The 17573-nt window shown below is 39.9% G+C and overlaps 1 protein-coding gene across 1 annotated transcript in view; it reads right to left on the bottom strand.

The window, feature by feature from the left end:
- Positions 1-15559, bottom strand: part of Asxl3 (ASXL transcriptional regulator 3) — a 109729-nt gene extending 94170 nt beyond the window's left edge. Inside the window, exons 1-2 of the mRNA XM_050135050.1 lie at positions 15473-15559; positions 13484-13592 (exon numbers count right to left, since the gene is read on the bottom strand). Of these exons, the coding sequence (XP_049991007.1) occupies positions 13484-13592; positions 15473-15550 (187 nt within the window). The 5' untranslated portion in view covers positions 15551-15559. The remainder of the gene's footprint in view (positions 1-13483; positions 13593-15472) is intronic.
- Positions 15560-17573: the final 2014 nt, after the last annotated feature.

Raw genomic sequence — 17573 nt, forward strand, 5'->3', positions numbered from 1 at the left:
TGAAAAAGATAGCCTGTCCTTCTTATAGATGAAATAGATGAACACACTGAAAACACGAAAACAAAAACAAGGATGTACATAGAACTTTCATCCAGCAACTGATGGAAACAAAGGCAAAGACCCACATGGGAGCATTGGATTGACTGAGCTTCCAAAGTCCAGTTGAAGAGTGGGAGGAGTAAGAAATATGAGCAAAGAGGTCAAGAACATGATGGTGGGTTCACCCACTGAAATAGTCTACCTGAGCAAATGGGAGCTCACCAACTCCAGCCAGACTGGGAAGGAAACCAGCTTAGGACCAAACTAGGCTTCTGAATGTGGTTGACAGTTGCATGGCTGGGGCAGACTGAGGAGCCACTGGCAGTGGCACCAGGATTTATCCCTACTGTTTGTACTGGCTTTTTGGAAACCTAGTCTCTTTGGATGATACCTTGTTCAGCCTATATATAGTAGGGAGGGCCTTGGGCCTTCCCCAAGGCAATGTGCCTTACCCTCTCTGAGGATTGGATGGGAGTGGGGTGGGAGGGTAGGTAGAGGGAATGAGAGGAGTGGAGGGAGTGGGAACTTGGATTGGTATGTATAATGAAAAAAGGTAGTTTTTTTCTTTTAAAAAATGAAAATAAAGAAACAAACAAGAACGCGAATTTTTGCTGGCTGAGTTGGTGTTCAGTATTTCTTAAAAGGCACAGCAATACCATTGCATCCCACATTTTGCTTGTCTTTCCAAATAAGGCAAACTGAAAGCATAGTTTAAATTAATATTCTAGTTTTAAACTTGCCTCTCAGCTATCACTTCACACACGAGCTACTCACTCACTCAAAATGGCTGAGAGCAAACGTTATAGGTAGCCATGAAGGATTCTTAATGACCAGAAACAAGGTGACAGTGTCTCAGCAAACTGTGGTCTTTTTTTCTAGGTGTCTCTAAGTTGTCGTCTGGCCTCTTTTTTATTCCATTTACCTTGAACATGCTATTGCAATCATTGATGCCATACAACTTGCACGTGGTTAAAGTGGAATGGTACCATGAAGCTCCTCTCCTAATCCACTTGGCAGATCACTGGCAGAAGAACAAATGTCCCATGAATGTAGCTTTGATCTTCAACTCAAGATACAAATGAGGGGAAAATCGAAAAGTAGACACAATCGATCTGCGTTTATTTCTGATGTATTTCTAGTCTCATATTGTGCTGGCTTCTACAACTCCTACCACATCCAATGTAGCCAGAGAAGGCAGTTGACAATACTGGAGCACAAACCCCTGCTGTTTGTCACACTGGCTCTCCCTGGATCCCTCTTAAGGAGCCATCCTCATCACTCCGTCTTCTAAATTTACCTTAAAAGATCAAACTCAAACAGCTTCTCCAAAAGCTCCCCTAAATGTCTCTGCAGAAGCCATGCTTCCTTCTAACCTACATTCTTAGAAGTTAGTGGATATACTACTGGTTGTCCCTGCAGTGATGGGATACGCTCTTGCCCCAGCAGCCCCAGGCCAAGCAACTCAGGACTTGAGTGCAAACACAAGCTGTTCTATGCTCATTACATTGGATTTTTAAATCTGACTTTCATTAAATTAATTTAAAGTATCTATCATTGAAGTTAAGTTTTAATTACTGCCTTTATCAAGAAGTGAAGAAAGAGGAGAAAAACAGATGTAGTTTGTATTATGGAAAAGCATACATAGAAGTTCTTAAAATTAGGAAAAATTTGAAAAATTAAAACATACATCTATCCTAAAGTCAATTAAGATAAACAGGAAAGCAAACTGAAAGGACATCCCCCCCTCCCCCCCAACAAAAAGAGGCGGGGAGTTACATGGATAGGAATAAGCATAGATATATTTCTCTGTGTCACCTTACTCACTGTCTTACTTTAAGAGAAAAGCCACAATTTTATGGTTCTTGCATAAGGAAATAAAAACAAAATTTCAAAGTCAAAGCCAAAAGTCATTAAGCTACATAAAATGGCAGGGGCCGTGTAGGCACAGAGCACAGGGCATGCCAGGGCGTGGATCGTACTCAGGCACTGCCATAAAGCCTTTCATTCTCTGCACTGCTGTGTATCCCACTAAGCCACCCACGTAGGCAACAGCGATTTGAGAGAGCCCTACTTCAAGCATCTCCCAAGGCAAAAGGTATGGACTTCAACCACTTTCATTTCTATTAATTTTCTTCTAATTCTCCCTATTAGTTTCCTAAAACAATCACAGATGATGCTCTCAAACACCAACAGATTCCTATAGAAATGCCACTACTATGATCTAAAAGCTGAAAAACTTCACAGTGAATGGACATCGTATCAGAGGAATGGGGACAACACTATGGCTACCCATTAGGGCTCATTAATACTCCAAAGTGGGCTGGGCTTTCTTGTTTATTTATCACTAGTTCAGTCATATAACTTTTACATTGTCATATATATGCACTATACATTGAGCAGATCCCCTTCAATCCCCTCCCCTCCCTTTTCTCCTTCCATAGTCCCTTTTTATCCTTCCACCTAGTTCCCTCTGTTCTCCAATACAGCTTTGCTGCTGTGTTTATGACATAGTTCCATTCATGTACATACGTATGTATGAATGTATGTATAATAGGATTGAAAATTGAGAGAACACATATGACATTTGTTTCATCTGAATAGAATTAAGTTGCTTGATATGATAATCTGAAATTAGAACTGTAGACCATTCTCAAACAATGAAGAACAAAGAGTTAAAAAAAAACATACAAAAATGTCCATGATTCAATTGTGAGGTCATGACTTATCTTTGTTCAACTCACCATATTATGTGTTAGATGCCATCATGACATTTTTGATTAAGTATGCTTTTGTGTTTCCTTTCTGTATCCTTCCCTCCCTGTACCCATCTCCCACTCTTCCCAGACATATATACATTTCCTCCTTCATGTCTGACACACCATGACCCATTCCACCCTTCCTTATCACTTAATATTGCTCTCTCTTGATCTTCTTCTTCCTGGACTTTTAGATGTTATTCATACTTAAAGCTGATCACATGTATATATACACATTATAAAACTATAAGGTTTAAAATTTATCCCCCTTTTCAAAGCACAATGGTGTAAAACAATTAAATCCAGAAAAACTATGCCAATGGAAACATAATAGTTATAACTCTACTTTGTTTTGAAAGATCAATAAGCAAGTGATTCCAGAGTAAAGCCCACATGGGAAATTGTCCAAAGGTTTCAGCTTGGATTACAATGTGTTTTGTGTATAGTACTTACATTTGAAATTGTGTAAGCAGATCTTCTGGATCAATGCAGCAACTAAATGCATGCCAAGAAGTATAAAAACTGACATAAAAAAGAACAGGAAACCCATTTGACCCCAATTAAAATTTTCCTGGACTCCAATTCTATCAGCGAAAGGTAATTCCTTAGTCCTTTTTGGATCCAGCCTATGGAGAGATATCTTCTCTAAAATGATTCCTGGGTCAAGGTGGGTACAGTCAGCTCGGCCAAAGGAAGCTCTCTTGTTGCAGAAAAAAAAAAAAACCCAAACCTCCAAGGGTATGATATGCCAAAACAAACTAGCAACAGAGAGCTGTTAGCAATAAAATAACGGAAATAGCAATTTTCCCAAGAAACCGTTAAAAAACAGAGTCTTGACATTTTAACCACTGAGGCTCTTGAAATTATTTAACATAATAATATATATGAGTAAAATATAGCTGAGAGAATGAAATTGTTACTATGTTTCCAAAACCTGCCTCATTAGCTCTGTTAGCCATACTTCAGAAAAAAAGGAAAAAAAAAAGTAATAGTGAACAAAGATGCTACTGTTATATTTTAGTAGTTTGCTTCTCTATTGCAATGATAAATAAAACCATGACCAAAAGTAACCTGAGGAGGTAATGGCTTCATCTTACACTTCCAGGTCATGGTCCATCACTGAGGGAAGTCAAGGCAGGAATCCAGAGCAACAACTCTAAGGAAAGTTTCTTTATTAGTTTGTTCTCTGGCTGATAGCTTTCTTATGCAGGCTAAGACCACCTGCCTAGGGATGGCACCACCCACAGTGGTCTGGGCTCCCCTGTATCAATTAGCAAACATGGCCCATAGACATGCTCAAAGGCCAACCCAAAAGAGGTTAATTAATTGTTCAATTGGTGTTCCTTCTTCCCAAGTGTGTCAAATTGACAATAAAAACTAATTATAACATACATGTATGCATGTGTGTATGCATATGTGCTTGTGTATACATGAGTATGTTGTGTTTATGTATGTACATGAACTTGTGTCATAAAGCACAATGTTATGAATCTCCTTAGTGATTTTGTGGCTGATATTGATTAGCAAATTGCAGTTGCCTATCACAGAACTAGGTATACCATAACTGATTTAGAAAGTTAACAAATGGTTAATGAACATTTTGGGTTGTACCGGATGAAACACTGAAGCTGCAAAGGTAACTGAGAACATTTCCCACATGGAAGACGTACTCCTTAGACGTCTTGATTAATCAGCCATTCTGATTTAACTCTGCTAATAGCTGTGCATACCCTTCAAAGACTCCCTTTAACCACGAATTAGACGTGGAGAAAGCACCAAACTAAAATGACATATTTAACAAGGAAAGCATACCTAAGGAGTTCTACTTTCTAGCTGCCTGGCCCCCATCCTATCATAGACACAGTAAGGAGTTCTCAGAAAAATGGAAATGAAATAAAGCAGATTCTGTTGTATGAGGGAAACTACGCCATAGGCATTTGGGGGGTAGGGGTGGGCAATGTGGAAATCTAGTGCAGTGGAAACCACTTGGAACCTATAGGGTGACCCTAGGGAGGACACCTAGTAATGAGGGATATGGAACCTGAACCAGCCATCTTCTGTAACTAGAAAAGATTTCTAGTGATAAGACTGGGATGCCAAACCAGTCACAAAACCTTCCACCTTCAACACATCTTGCCTGAAAGATGTGCTGAAGTAATGAGGCACAGAACTGTGGGAATAGCCAACTAATGACTTGTTCAACTTGAGGCCCAATTCATGAGAGGGAGCCCATGCCCAACACAGCCTGCGGCGAGACACCAGAGGCTCGATAGCCCAGACACCTAGAATAGAACCAACCACAACTGGAAAAAGGTGAGTGAAATGATTTTTAATGATATTCTGCTATAGCTCTAGATCAGTGTCTAGTCATCAGGGTCTAGTCATCAGTGTCTAGTCATCAGTGTCTAGTCATCAGTGTCTAATCATAGGCTTCTTCCAGCAACTGTTGGAAGCAGATGCAGAGACCCACTGTCAAACACTAGGTGGAGCTCTGGAACCCCAAGGAAGATGGAAGGAAGGATTGTAGATGCTACCTGGGTTGAGGACACCAGGAGAACATGGCCCACATAATCAACCAGAGCTCATAGCAGCTCACAGAGAGTGATGCAGCCATCATGGAGCCTGTATGAGTCTAACCCATACATGAGTCTGTATGGGTCTAACCCATACATGGGTCTGTATGGGTGTAGACCTTCAGCATATATGTTGTTGTTATGTAGCTTGGTGTTCTTGTGGAACTCCTAACAGTGGGAGTGGGGGTGGGTCTGTCTCTTTTGCCTATTCTTACAACCCTTTCCCTTCTACTGGGTTGCATTGTCCAATCTTGATACAATGGCTTGTGCCTAGTCTTATTGTAACTTGTCCTGCAGAGTTGAGTTGACATCCCTGGGAGGCCGGCTATTTTTTGAAGGGAAACAGAGGAGAATTAGATCTGAGGGAGAGGAGAGGTGGGGGATGGCTGGGAGGAGGGAGGAAAGGGGAAACTATGGTCCAGATGTATTGTATGAGAGGAGATAAAATAAAAACAATGATAACAACAACAACACATTGCAAGTTGCTGTGTGTGTACATGTTTGTATTTACATGAACTTATGTGTATATGTACACGTATGTGGAGAGCAGAAGTCAATTTCTGATGTCTTTTTTCAGAGATTGCTCACCTGTTTCTTGAGACAAGTATCTCACTAGGACATGGGAGTCACTGATTCTGCTGGGATGACTGGCCAGTGAACCACAATGATCTGCCTGTCTCTACCTTCCCAGTGCTGGGATTACAAATGTGTGCCACTCACCCAGCTTTTCATGTGGGTAATGGGTATTAAACTCAGGTCCTCATGCTTGTGAGGCAAGCACCTCACCTCCTGAGTTGGCACTCCAGCTCCCAAATTATTTCACTTATACTGGCAGAACACCCCTGATCGTCAATGCTACTCCATTTCCTGAAATAGTTACAGAGAAATAGAGCAATAGACCCAGAAAATGAAACATAGAAATGTCCGGGGGGGGGGGAATGTAAGAGCAAAAGGCTAGTGAGGGCCAAGGGTAAGAGCTTCACTAATGGGCTTATTGCTAATCACTTCATATGTCAGGATGTAAAATATCAGGCAAAGTACACAGATAGCTGTTTGAGAAACAGTTGTAAAGAGTCACTTGGCAGACAGAGAAAATGGATTATCTGGCAGCAGCGAGAACATACAGTTTTTAAAGAGCATGTCTGTCTTGTTCCGATGTACATGTCTCTAACGACATAAATCAAAATTAGCTCGTTAAGATGAATAATTGGGGGAATACCTTTAATTATATTTTTATTTGAGAGTGAGCTTGTTTTTCTTATGAGATCACACTCCTTCTCATCTTTATCATTATTATGGAATTTTGCTCTTGTAACACAAGAGAACTTAGGAAATGATATGTAGCAGGGGAGATTTATCTGCACTGCAAAGCAAACTTTCTCTTCCCCCATGGCTCCAAGCTGTTAAAACTGACTAAAACCCATTTATACATGAACCGAGTTCACAGTTCAAGGAGGGAGATGTAAGAAAAAGAGGCCCCTGATGTATAAAAGAAATGGAAGTAATATCTAAGTCATGTTTGAAGGAGTGGGAGTGAGTCATTTGGAAAAGGCGAAGGGGGTGGTCAGGCGATGGTAACCAGCTGTTCTCCATCATGGGGCCACAGAAGAAAGGAGAAAATTGTTTTAATTAAAAGCACAAAGACTCAACATAAGGAAATCCTTCTTTGCTATAAAGGTTATCAAAAACACAGAGGGAAAAAAAGTAAGAGGGCTGGATTTAAAGATTCCTACCCTCCCTGGACATGTTGCTAGGAAAATATCTTCTTAAATAGATTGGGTACAAGGAAAGTGAGCAGAATAATCTTTCGAAATCTCTTTTATTTCTCATAAACTGTGAAACCATGGGCAGGGATGAAAGCGTGAGGAATGGGAAGGAGTGGGCAGAGGAAGTCTGACACCCCACCAGTGGCCATTTCTCTGAGGAGTGCTCACTTCCCTCTGTCCTGAAACAACACTGTCCTCACAGACTTCAGTTCCTTCAGCCCACCAGAGTAGAGCAGGTGCCTCCACTGGTTAACAAGTTGTTAACTAAAATGCAGAGATGTGGGCTAAGGGACAAGTTTGTTTAACCCAAGGAAACCAGGTGGCCTGGTACAAAGTCTGAAGGAATTTCTTTCTCATGCTCACAAAAGTTTCAGGAAGTGTGCCAAGTAGACAGGGGCAATGCTATGTCTTCTTTAGTGAGCAACTGGGAGCCTGCAATCAACATCCTGCATGCCCCCCCCCCATAAAAACCCCACATGTGTGTGGACACATAGCATCTTGCAAAGCATCTTAATGGGGCATCACAGTCAAATAGAAAAACAAGACCCTGAGGGGTGGTTAATCTGTATTGTTAGCCTGATTCATTTGGATTCACTTGGACTCACACATGTGGGTGTGTTTGTAAGGGTGTCACCATAGGGATTTAACTAAGGAGGAGTATCTGCCTTAAATGTGGACTGCACAGCCCATGGACTGAGATCTGGAGAGAAGAAGGAAGGAAGGAAGGAAGGAAGGAAGGAAGGAAGGAAGGAAGGAAGGAAGGAAGGAAGGAAGGAAGGAAGGAAGGAAGGAAGGAAGGAGCGAGCGAGCACCAGCACTTACCTTTGTCTTCCTGACAGTGGGAGTGCCTTGTGCCGTGCATTTCCTGCTCAACCTGGGAGCAGGACTGCCCCTTCCTTTCCTAAGCTGCCTCTTTCAGGTATTTTGTCAGTCCGAGAGGAAAAGGGAACTAATGCAGTGGGTAGAGTCCAATTACTCAAGACATTCTCCTGGGTACCGTGCCACCCTCTGTCCTCCCCTTCCCAGTGTGAGTAGGCTACATAAGTACACACTGCGAACACTCTGCCAGGGGTCCTGAGCCTTCCCTGGAAACTCCCCACTTTCTCCATGAAACTCCTGATCTCTGAGTAATTCATGCATCAGCAGAGATCGTACCCATACACTTGAGCCATCTTAAAGCAACTTTCAGTTTTGATATATATATATATATATATATATATATATATATATATATATAAAATACCCCCTCTAACTGTAACCTCTGAGCCAAGGAAAATAAAGAGCGAGCCGAATAATGTTTCATTAAGTTAACACAACTCTGCCAAGAATCACACAATCAGAAACCCACTTAGAAAACTGGCTACAAAGAAGAATGAAAAGGGGTCAAATAAAATTCTTGAAATGTTGAAATCATTATACATACTGGAATGTCAGGTCTAAACAACATTGGATATGTGTTCCTGTTTCTCCCTCCCTTTCATTGCTTCTCCCTCCCTCCCTCCCTCCCATTGTTCTTCTCTCCCTCTCCCCTCTCTGTCCTCTCCTGCCTTCCGCTCTCCCTCTCTGTAAAAGTAGACTTTAAAAATACTAATTCCCTGGCCTTAGTGTGGCTTCCTCCCCGAAGCCATTAGGGCTAATAGCAAGCAGAACTTTTTTTGATCTCTGTAGATGAAAATTATACATTCTCCAGGTTCCTCATTAGAAGGGAGGAGGTGGTTTTCTGTTTATCTTAAGCATTAAGCATATTACAGATACAAAAGAGACACTTTATTCTTATTAATAACAACTATTAAGGAGAGGATGAAGGGGGTAAAAATTGTCTACTAGTGATATTATTTAACATAAAAATTGTGGGTTATGTAAGAGAGTAATACATTGTAAACCAACTTAACACGTGAGGAATGCCATAATATACCTCTGTATTATGTACGAAAAAACAACTCAGAAACAAACACACACATAAATCTCTGCCTAAAATAGGCCATAAAATTTATAATATTTTCTTTGTGTGACACAGAAATATACTTATATAGGTATAACTTGTCATGGCTTATCAACACAGATGTATCAACCGATTCACCTAAATCACTCTTTGATCTCCAGAGCTTAGCTTATAAAATTTGAGCCGTTTACTTTCTCAAGTCTGTATGTTCAATATTTGTTCACGTGGGAGACTACTCCGAAGTCAAGGAGGCATGGACACAGTCATAGTTCTTTGTCCCATAAATGTCACCGTCCAAAATATACCACTTTCCCCACAGTGGATTATTTCAAGTGAACTTTAATAAAAGTATCTTGGCAGAGCAGCAGCCATTTTCTAAGACTCTGTTCTTGTGGTCAGCTGAGAAGGGCCAAGAGAAGGGCTAAGGCAGGACTTCATTGATTGGAACTCAATCACAGGGACTGGCATTCAGATACTATAGACTGCTGCTTAGTAGAGTTTTATCCCTAAGATTTATTTTTAAGGTGAGTATATGTGTATGCATCTCTTCACGTTAGTATAGGCAAGAAGAGGGCGTCGCAGCCCCTGGAGCTGGGGTCACCAGCGCTGAGAAGTGAACTCTACAAGATCAGTAGGCATTCCTAAGCAGTGAGTCCTCTCTCCAGCCCCAGTTTGCTGTCAGCCAAGACAAGGCATTTCTTTTTCCTATATATCTTTGTTCCGCTCTTTGATGGTGTAACAATTAATCTTTATTAATTTTAAATGACTTGATTATGCCAGAGTGATTTTTTTCAATTGTGCCAAAGGTATCTTACCAGTCACTGGTTATTATTCACCTAGATCCTTCCTAGGCTCTACACCAAAAAAAACAATAGTGGGGGCTCCCTCAGGTCCATATGCACACATGTGGAAAACTTTTTCAGGAGGATAATGAGAACACTGACGGCTCACACTGGAAGGGCAAATTACCTCTACCGCTAGGCAAAACTGTTCCCTACTGTTCCAGGCAGTGTATCAGAATAGTTAGAACCTGGCTTTTGGTGTCAGATAGATATCCTGGGTTTGGCTACTACCTGCAAGGTCCCAAAGACTATTCTTTGTCATCAGATCAAGCAACAAAACCGATAAATCCCATCTGCATCCGAGGAATGCCGTGAATATCAAAGTATGTGCAATGAGGGCTGTTTGCAAAGGCTGGCACCGTCAGCCCTCAGTAGATTTTCACTCTCTAGGTTTTCCACGCTACACGGGGCACTTTTGTGGATAGGAAATATGCTTGTCCTGCAAGAAGCAATTATGGCTTGCAATAAGATACAAAGGTGGGTGAGCCAAGGAGTACTCAAGGAAATAAGCTATTTACTATTCTTTCAGTGATTTCCCCAAAGCAATTTCCCTAATGCAACTTCAAAGGAGAGGCCAGGAAATCTAATTTGGGTCACATTAGCTGGATATGTGCGGGTCTGAGTTATTCTGTGAAGTACCTAATCACATGTCAAATTAGGGGAGTCTGCTTATCCCTGCTTTGACTTAATTGCTGGTTGAGGTCTCCTCCCCTATTTCTGTCCCTGCCCAATCACTAAAATCCTTGTCTCCCCCGGAATTCAGGGTCAGTCATTAGCAAAACTTTTGCAATCTCAACATTTTCTCCGAACCATTACTCTGCTTCTTGATTGACAAACCTTGGCTCTCTCCCATGTACACCGGACCCCAAGATTTTGCCATGTGGCAGGCTTTTGTCTTTGTCACATGTCTTGTACCATTGGGCGTGGAAATTGGGTAAGTGACCCATGCAACCCTCACTGTTCCGCTGGACCATTCTTCTTCCCTGTTCCTTTCTTGCCTCCAGCACTGTATTCTGTGTCACCAAAGCATAGATATCTTGTGTATCTTGTATGACTCACTCTGGGCACATGTAAAGGTTCATTTATTCACTGATCTGTCCAAGTCCAACCTGATGAACCCAAGTTTACTGGAACTAACTACAAGGACATGAATGACTCAAAGGTAGTTAGAGCACAGGGTAAGCCCTGCATTGCCAGCCACTCAGCTCTCTTTTTGTTCCTTTTTTAGAGCTTAATATGCTTTTTAAAAATACGTATTTTATTTTTCTCTTCATTTTATATACTAACCATAGTTCCCCTTTCTTCCATTCCTCCCTCTCCTTGCTCACCTCTTATAGAGTGAGTGCCAGACTCTTAGAGAGAGAAGGGATACCACTGGCCTTCCTCTCTGCTCTTGACTGGCTTGATAGGATTAGAGTCTGGGTTAGGGTTAGAGTTAGGATAGCGTGGACACTGCGTGTGGGTTTTCACAGCTGTTCTACTTCAATGTAGCCCTGCCCGTGGACAGTTCAGGTAAAATAGGTATGCTAGGATAACCAACACCTACTACTCTTATCTATATGTTCTGATTAACTCTTGAGTTACCCTCCATTTCTGGACAATTTTAGCTCTTACTCGGTACGCCTTATCCATACTATTTCTCTTGTATTTTTTACTTTAATAGTCAAGGTTACTCTTAAACCCTATAATCAGGGTCTTTATCAGTTTTTATATCTTTGTTTTAACTTTAAAAAGGTTATCTTTCCTCTAGGTAGACCTATCCATCCATCTGGCTTAAACACTATGGAAACTGTAAATCTCTCCTCCATTCCTTCATTCCCATGTTGTACCACATGTGGCAAGACCTCAATGGCAGACAAATCTATCTGTGCATTTGTTCAGTGGTCCAGAACACAACTGTGAGAAATCTCAGTAGAACTGCCGTCTAGTACATTCAGCATTGATAAGATTACGAATGTGGCCTTAACGCTTTCAGATGCATTGGCAGAACTCGACAAACATAGGTATTCTTCTCCTTAAGTCTCCGAGAGTACTTCCACCATCCAAACATTGGCTGCTGAACTGACTCCTTTACTTAGAAAAAGTGGCAGCAGGAAGGGCCAACTTCTTCAGGCCCCTTCCACATCTCTGTACTCACCCACCTTGCTTCTACTAGACAGCTTCAAGTCTCTACTGACTGTTTTCTATCCTGTCTGTGCCCTTAGCTAAAATCAGCCTTTTAACTGCACAGATGTTCATCTTCATCAACATTCTCCGGTGTTATTAAGCACATGGCAGCATAATATTTCTCCCACTAGATCCATTTCTCTTTCACTAGAATTTTCTGGCCACTAAACAACAATTCTATTATATTTTTGTCCATTAAGCAAAAAAAAAATCCATTATATCTCTCTTTTAAGTATTTTCCCACTTTCTTTTTCTCCACTTCAAAAATCCTTGAATCCTTGGCATTGTCTGTACTACTTTCTGATTTCTTTCTCACTCTCGTGGCCCCATCACATGCAGGCTGTGATCAACATACTCGTGCGCCAGTCACATGTATGTTCTGATCAACACGCTCATGGCCCATCACAAGCAGGCTGTGATCAACACTCTTGTGGCCCTGACACATGCAGGCTGTGATCAAAGTCCCCAGATCTGCTTCTGTCCTCGCCATGTGCATCAATGAAGCATAAATCTAAGAGAAATGGATTCTTCCTTTTCTTCTCCATGGCTCTCACCCCTCCTCACTTTCTTCCTCTCCATCTCTGCCCATCTCAAGGCAAGGTTTCCAGCCCAGAGTGGCATCAAGCATCTTGTGTAGCTAAGGACGACAGTGTACCTGATCTTGTCTCAGTCCAAAGCTAAGCAGGATTAGTGGTTAGTACTTATATGGGAGGAAGCATGGTCATTTTTGAATCTCTGCCTTCTAAGAAACATATTGTTCCAGCTTCCCATACAGAAAGCATGAACCATATCTCTTTATCTGCAATCTCATTCACCTGTTTCTCAAGTTTCTCCAATCTCTTGAAATTCAGGGGCCCACAAGACCAGTCTTTGATCTTTTCTTTGTGATTTGCCTTTACTGACCTCAACCAATTCCATATCTACAAATGATTCCAATCAATGGAAAATCTCCAGGTGTCCATTATCCGTCCAATCTTGCCCTTGAATTTTGTTGATCATTTAACATATTTTAACACCTTGATTCGGCAAGGAATAGAGACACTAGCCCTAACTTATGAGAAACAAAAATTAGACCTATCAGTAATAAGACACTGTTGATCTTAGTCCAGCCATAGAAATAAAGTAGAAACACCAACCAGGAATCCTCTCTCACTATGTGGGAGGAATATAAAGATCCTGATAACATTCAAGAAAGTTATTCAGGGAAATATCCCATTGAATAAAAAAGAAGAGTATTCTTTGTGCTAAGATTTTTAAATCAAAAATGATAGATAATAAATCTTAAGCGACAATAATATAGCAGAAAAATCATACCTATAATGGTGAAGAAAGCAAATAGTGAACACTTAAATGGAATAACTTTGAAGAGAGCAAAGGTGTGTTTGCTGGCGTTACTCACCCCTGTTCTCCTCTCCATGGGCACCGGTTTCTGCCATCTCTGTGCCATCCAGGTCTGCGTCACAGACTAGATCCAATGCTCCATCCACTGGGCATGATGACTCTTCTTTCTGTATTATTTTGAAAACAAACAACAACAACAAAAGACTTATGGAGATATATCAGCAACTGAATAATATTTTTAGAATCCTGATGTATTATCAGAGATATATGATTCAGAATTGTAATACGGACTGACTTTTAATATAGAAGTTACTCTTTTGGATGGAAGAAGGAAAAAAAAATTAAAGCATTGAGAAAAGACCACCACTGTGGTTGATATCTGTGGACAGTTTCTAAAATCTATACACAGGGCTGGAGGGATGGATGTCCCAGTGGTTAAGAGTACTGGCTCCTCTCCCAGAGGTCATGAGTTCAATTCCCAGCAAACATATGGTTTCTCACAACCATCTATAACTAACTCTGAGATCAAACGACCTCTTCTGGTGGGCATACCTGAAGACAAAACACCCACATATCTAAAATACATAAATAAATTTTCAATAAAACTATTCATAAACCAGGTGGTCATGGTGCATGCCTTTAATCCCAACAATTGAGAGGAAGAGGCAGGCAGATCTCTATAAGTTCAAAGCCAGCATGGTCTACAAGAGCTAGTTTCAGGACAGGTTCCAAAGCTACAGAGAAACCCTGTCTCAGAAACAAACAAACAAAGAATAAATAAATAAAATAACCTATACACAATTATTTCCTTCTGACATATACAGATTGCATTCTTTTTTTCAATTCTATGTTCCTTCCAATGTAAAGAAAGAACAAAGGACTGACAACCCAGATTTTTGACCAATAAATGAAACACCCACGACTATCAAAGACAAATGAAAAAATACAAGTAATTTTAATGAACTTGTGCTATTTTCTACAACACACAATGTAATAAGAATAGAAGAAATTCCTACTTATGAAAGAATTTCTTTGTCAGGTATGACTCCTGGCATTAAAACAAACTTATCAAAGGCAGTTGGTGAACTTTAAAAACAATCCATCACTTACGATAATTTCTTTTTATCTTGGGCAATCTACTAAAACATACTGACTTCAATGATTCTAGTCAGTAATAATTATTCTGGTAGAGCATATTCTCAGTTGCTTTCGCAAAGGCTCTTGTCCTGATGAACTTTCTATTTTAGATGCCACTTTCCATTCTCAAGAGCAATGAGGAATCCACCAAGTAATTAAGATTCTTTCATCCAAAACTTCCTCTAATATTTTATCTATATAGCTCATATTTTTAATTTTTCTTTTATCTTCTTTTTCATTTTTTTAAGACAGGGTTTCTTTGTATAGCCATGGCTGTCCCAGAATTCACTCTGTAGGTCAGGCTCATCTTGAACTCACGGAGATCCACCAGCCTCTGTCTCCTGACTGCTGGGATTAAAGGAGTGCCCTACCACTGCTGAACAAATTTTTATTTTTCATAGATATATTTTGCTTATATAGCTATAAAACATATTCATTATTGCTTTAAAAAAAACAATTTCTTGAGCATTTTGCTACCCCATTGAATATCTGATTTAAACCAGTGCAATTTCATGCAGAAGGCAAGAATTTCTTCTTTTTATAGAAGCCACACAGGTGCAAAGTGTATCTAACCAACTGCAGTAGAGTCCCAAAGTGGATGGCAACTGTGCTCACCTAAAGCTCCCCACTGAAGCTCTGTGCCACGCCTCCCTATAAATCTCAAAGAATCAAGAAGTTCCAAGAAAGCCACAGCTAGTTTTCATTACCTCGTGTTATGAAGTAAAACCATGGGTTTTACTTAAAGAAATCCATCACTGTTTATTCTCCACAGAAAACCATCTGTGCGGGAAATGAAAACCTTCATGTGTACAGAAGTCCTTCACAAAACTCTGTGTTTAGCGTTATGTATTTAAAACTATGTGTGACCCAGAGTAAGAATATACACAGGATGCAAAACCGTCCAACTTACTTTGAGAGCATAGAGGCCTGACTTTCCGGGGATTTTGAAGAATGTTCCATCCCCTATTCGAGTGTTACTGTGAAGCATAGCATTCAGACAGGCTAAGGGAGAGGTTCCACTAGAAAGAGAAAAGTGCAAAACATGAGCCCAGCTGAGACACAACGGATTAAGCCAAACCATTCTGCGAGTCTGAGAAGAAAATAAAAAACAAAACCCACCTCCTTACATGCCTTTTAAAATACATCGCCACCCTTGAAAACATCTACATTACAATAAAGGGCCGGTTCAGCCTCCCTGAAGTTAATCAGATTCATCTGTTTTACAGGCTTCAGGCGAAAAGTCTCCCAAACTCGAATTATGCTTTTATTCACAAAGCGACCAACACTGTACTTTAAGGAAACCAAAGCTCAAACTTTTATGTGGTGTTATTTTGTAAGATAACACGATGAAGCCTCAGTTTTAAAATATTACAGACAACTTGGTGGTTGCACTTGAATGATCAAAAAAAAAAAAAAAAAAAAAAAAAAAAAAAAAAAAAAAAACTTCCAGACCTGCTCTATCTCATAGGTTGAAAGCAGCAAAAGAATAATAAGAAACCAAGGGAGAACTGATTTGAAATTATAAGTATTTAGGCTGCTCTTGGTGTTGAATCGCTCACACAGCCTAGCAAGGACTTCAACTATGTTCATATCTCTACTATGGCTTCTACATTGTCAGCCTTTCCTTGAATATGTGAAAAGAAGATGTGTGTTGGAGCATTCTTCCCAGATAACAATGACATCTGTAGTAAAGAGGTAATGAAGTAAAATGTTAAAGCAGTGTTTTTAAAAAGGCAAACTACATTTAATTAAAGGGAAAATATGAGAGCACACATGTACAAACATTTGTGGATTATATGCAAACCCTTACAAAGTTGATAATAAAATGTACACTGTGTATATATTGCAGTTTGCCAGCAGGTTAACAGTTATGCAAGCTAGAATTTAGACATATAAATATTGCTTGAGTTAATTTTGTTTCCATGTGCATTTATTTTCTACTATTCCAAAAAAAAAAAATCAGTATTTGGTCAAATCAGTGTTTATTAGAAGCCCCGCCCATTCCACCAACCCCTGAAGAGTTACAAGGGTTTAACCTCAAATATTTTTAAACAAAGAAGCCTTTAAGATTAAAAAAAATTTCAAATTTTGAATTTTAGGTAAAACTACATGTTTATGGTACTAATTTTTCTAAAAGCTTTCTCGTGAAATGAAAAAGACAAAATTGCTGAACTGCAGAAATATACTATTACAAGTCAGCACGGATATGCATCGTGGTCCTGAAGGTTTGGGAGCATCGTAATAATGGGAGTATTCTTTATTATTTTAGGAAGCAGCGTGTCTGTGCCAACATATAAATATAATTCCATTGGGTTTGACAGGAAACAAGAGTCCTAATATAAATTTGGTCAGAGAACAATGTAGCTGTATTGTAACATTGTGACTCACGTGGGAACAATGCTATGGCCTGATACAACATCTTTCCTCATGGAGATCCCACAAGCAGCTCACTGGCCTCATTTCATTATTTTGCCTCGTGAAAAATGTTTGCTCATATGTAAGTGGGCCCAGCCATAGCTATAAAGAAAAATAGATTCATCTCCCCAGAACTATCTCTCTACAAATGAATTCCAGATAAATAATGCAACACATGTTATACTGAACACTGCAAAAATATGTAATTTTTATAGTCTACTCTCCAGACAAAAGCACAGAAAATTTGAAGCTGGGAATGACTGTGCCAGATTTGGGGAGTTTTAAATTAGTAAAACTGTCAGAAATGCAGACTTTCTGCAGGGATCTGACAAGATGTTAATGTGACAAGTCACATAGAATCAAACCCATAAAAATTACACAATGTGGATCTTTAAAACCATAACTTACTAAACTGTCCCCCAAATGTGAAATCTTACAATACTGTTTCTGTCCTTCATACTACATCCCTAAAGTATATATTTCCAAGTACATAGATTTAGAATGTTTACGAGGAATGTAAATTTAAAGGGAAGAAAGAATACAGAATAAATAAATATAACACCACTGTAGTTTACATTTTCTAAGGTCCACATGAT

The sequence above is a fragment of the Alexandromys fortis genome, unplaced genomic scaffold (assembly GCF_014885135.2).
Source record: "Alexandromys fortis isolate MF-2015 unplaced genomic scaffold, M_Fortis_MF-2015_v1.1 scaffold_25, whole genome shotgun sequence".
Lineage (NCBI taxonomy): Eukaryota > Metazoa > Chordata > Mammalia > Rodentia > Cricetidae > Alexandromys > Alexandromys fortis.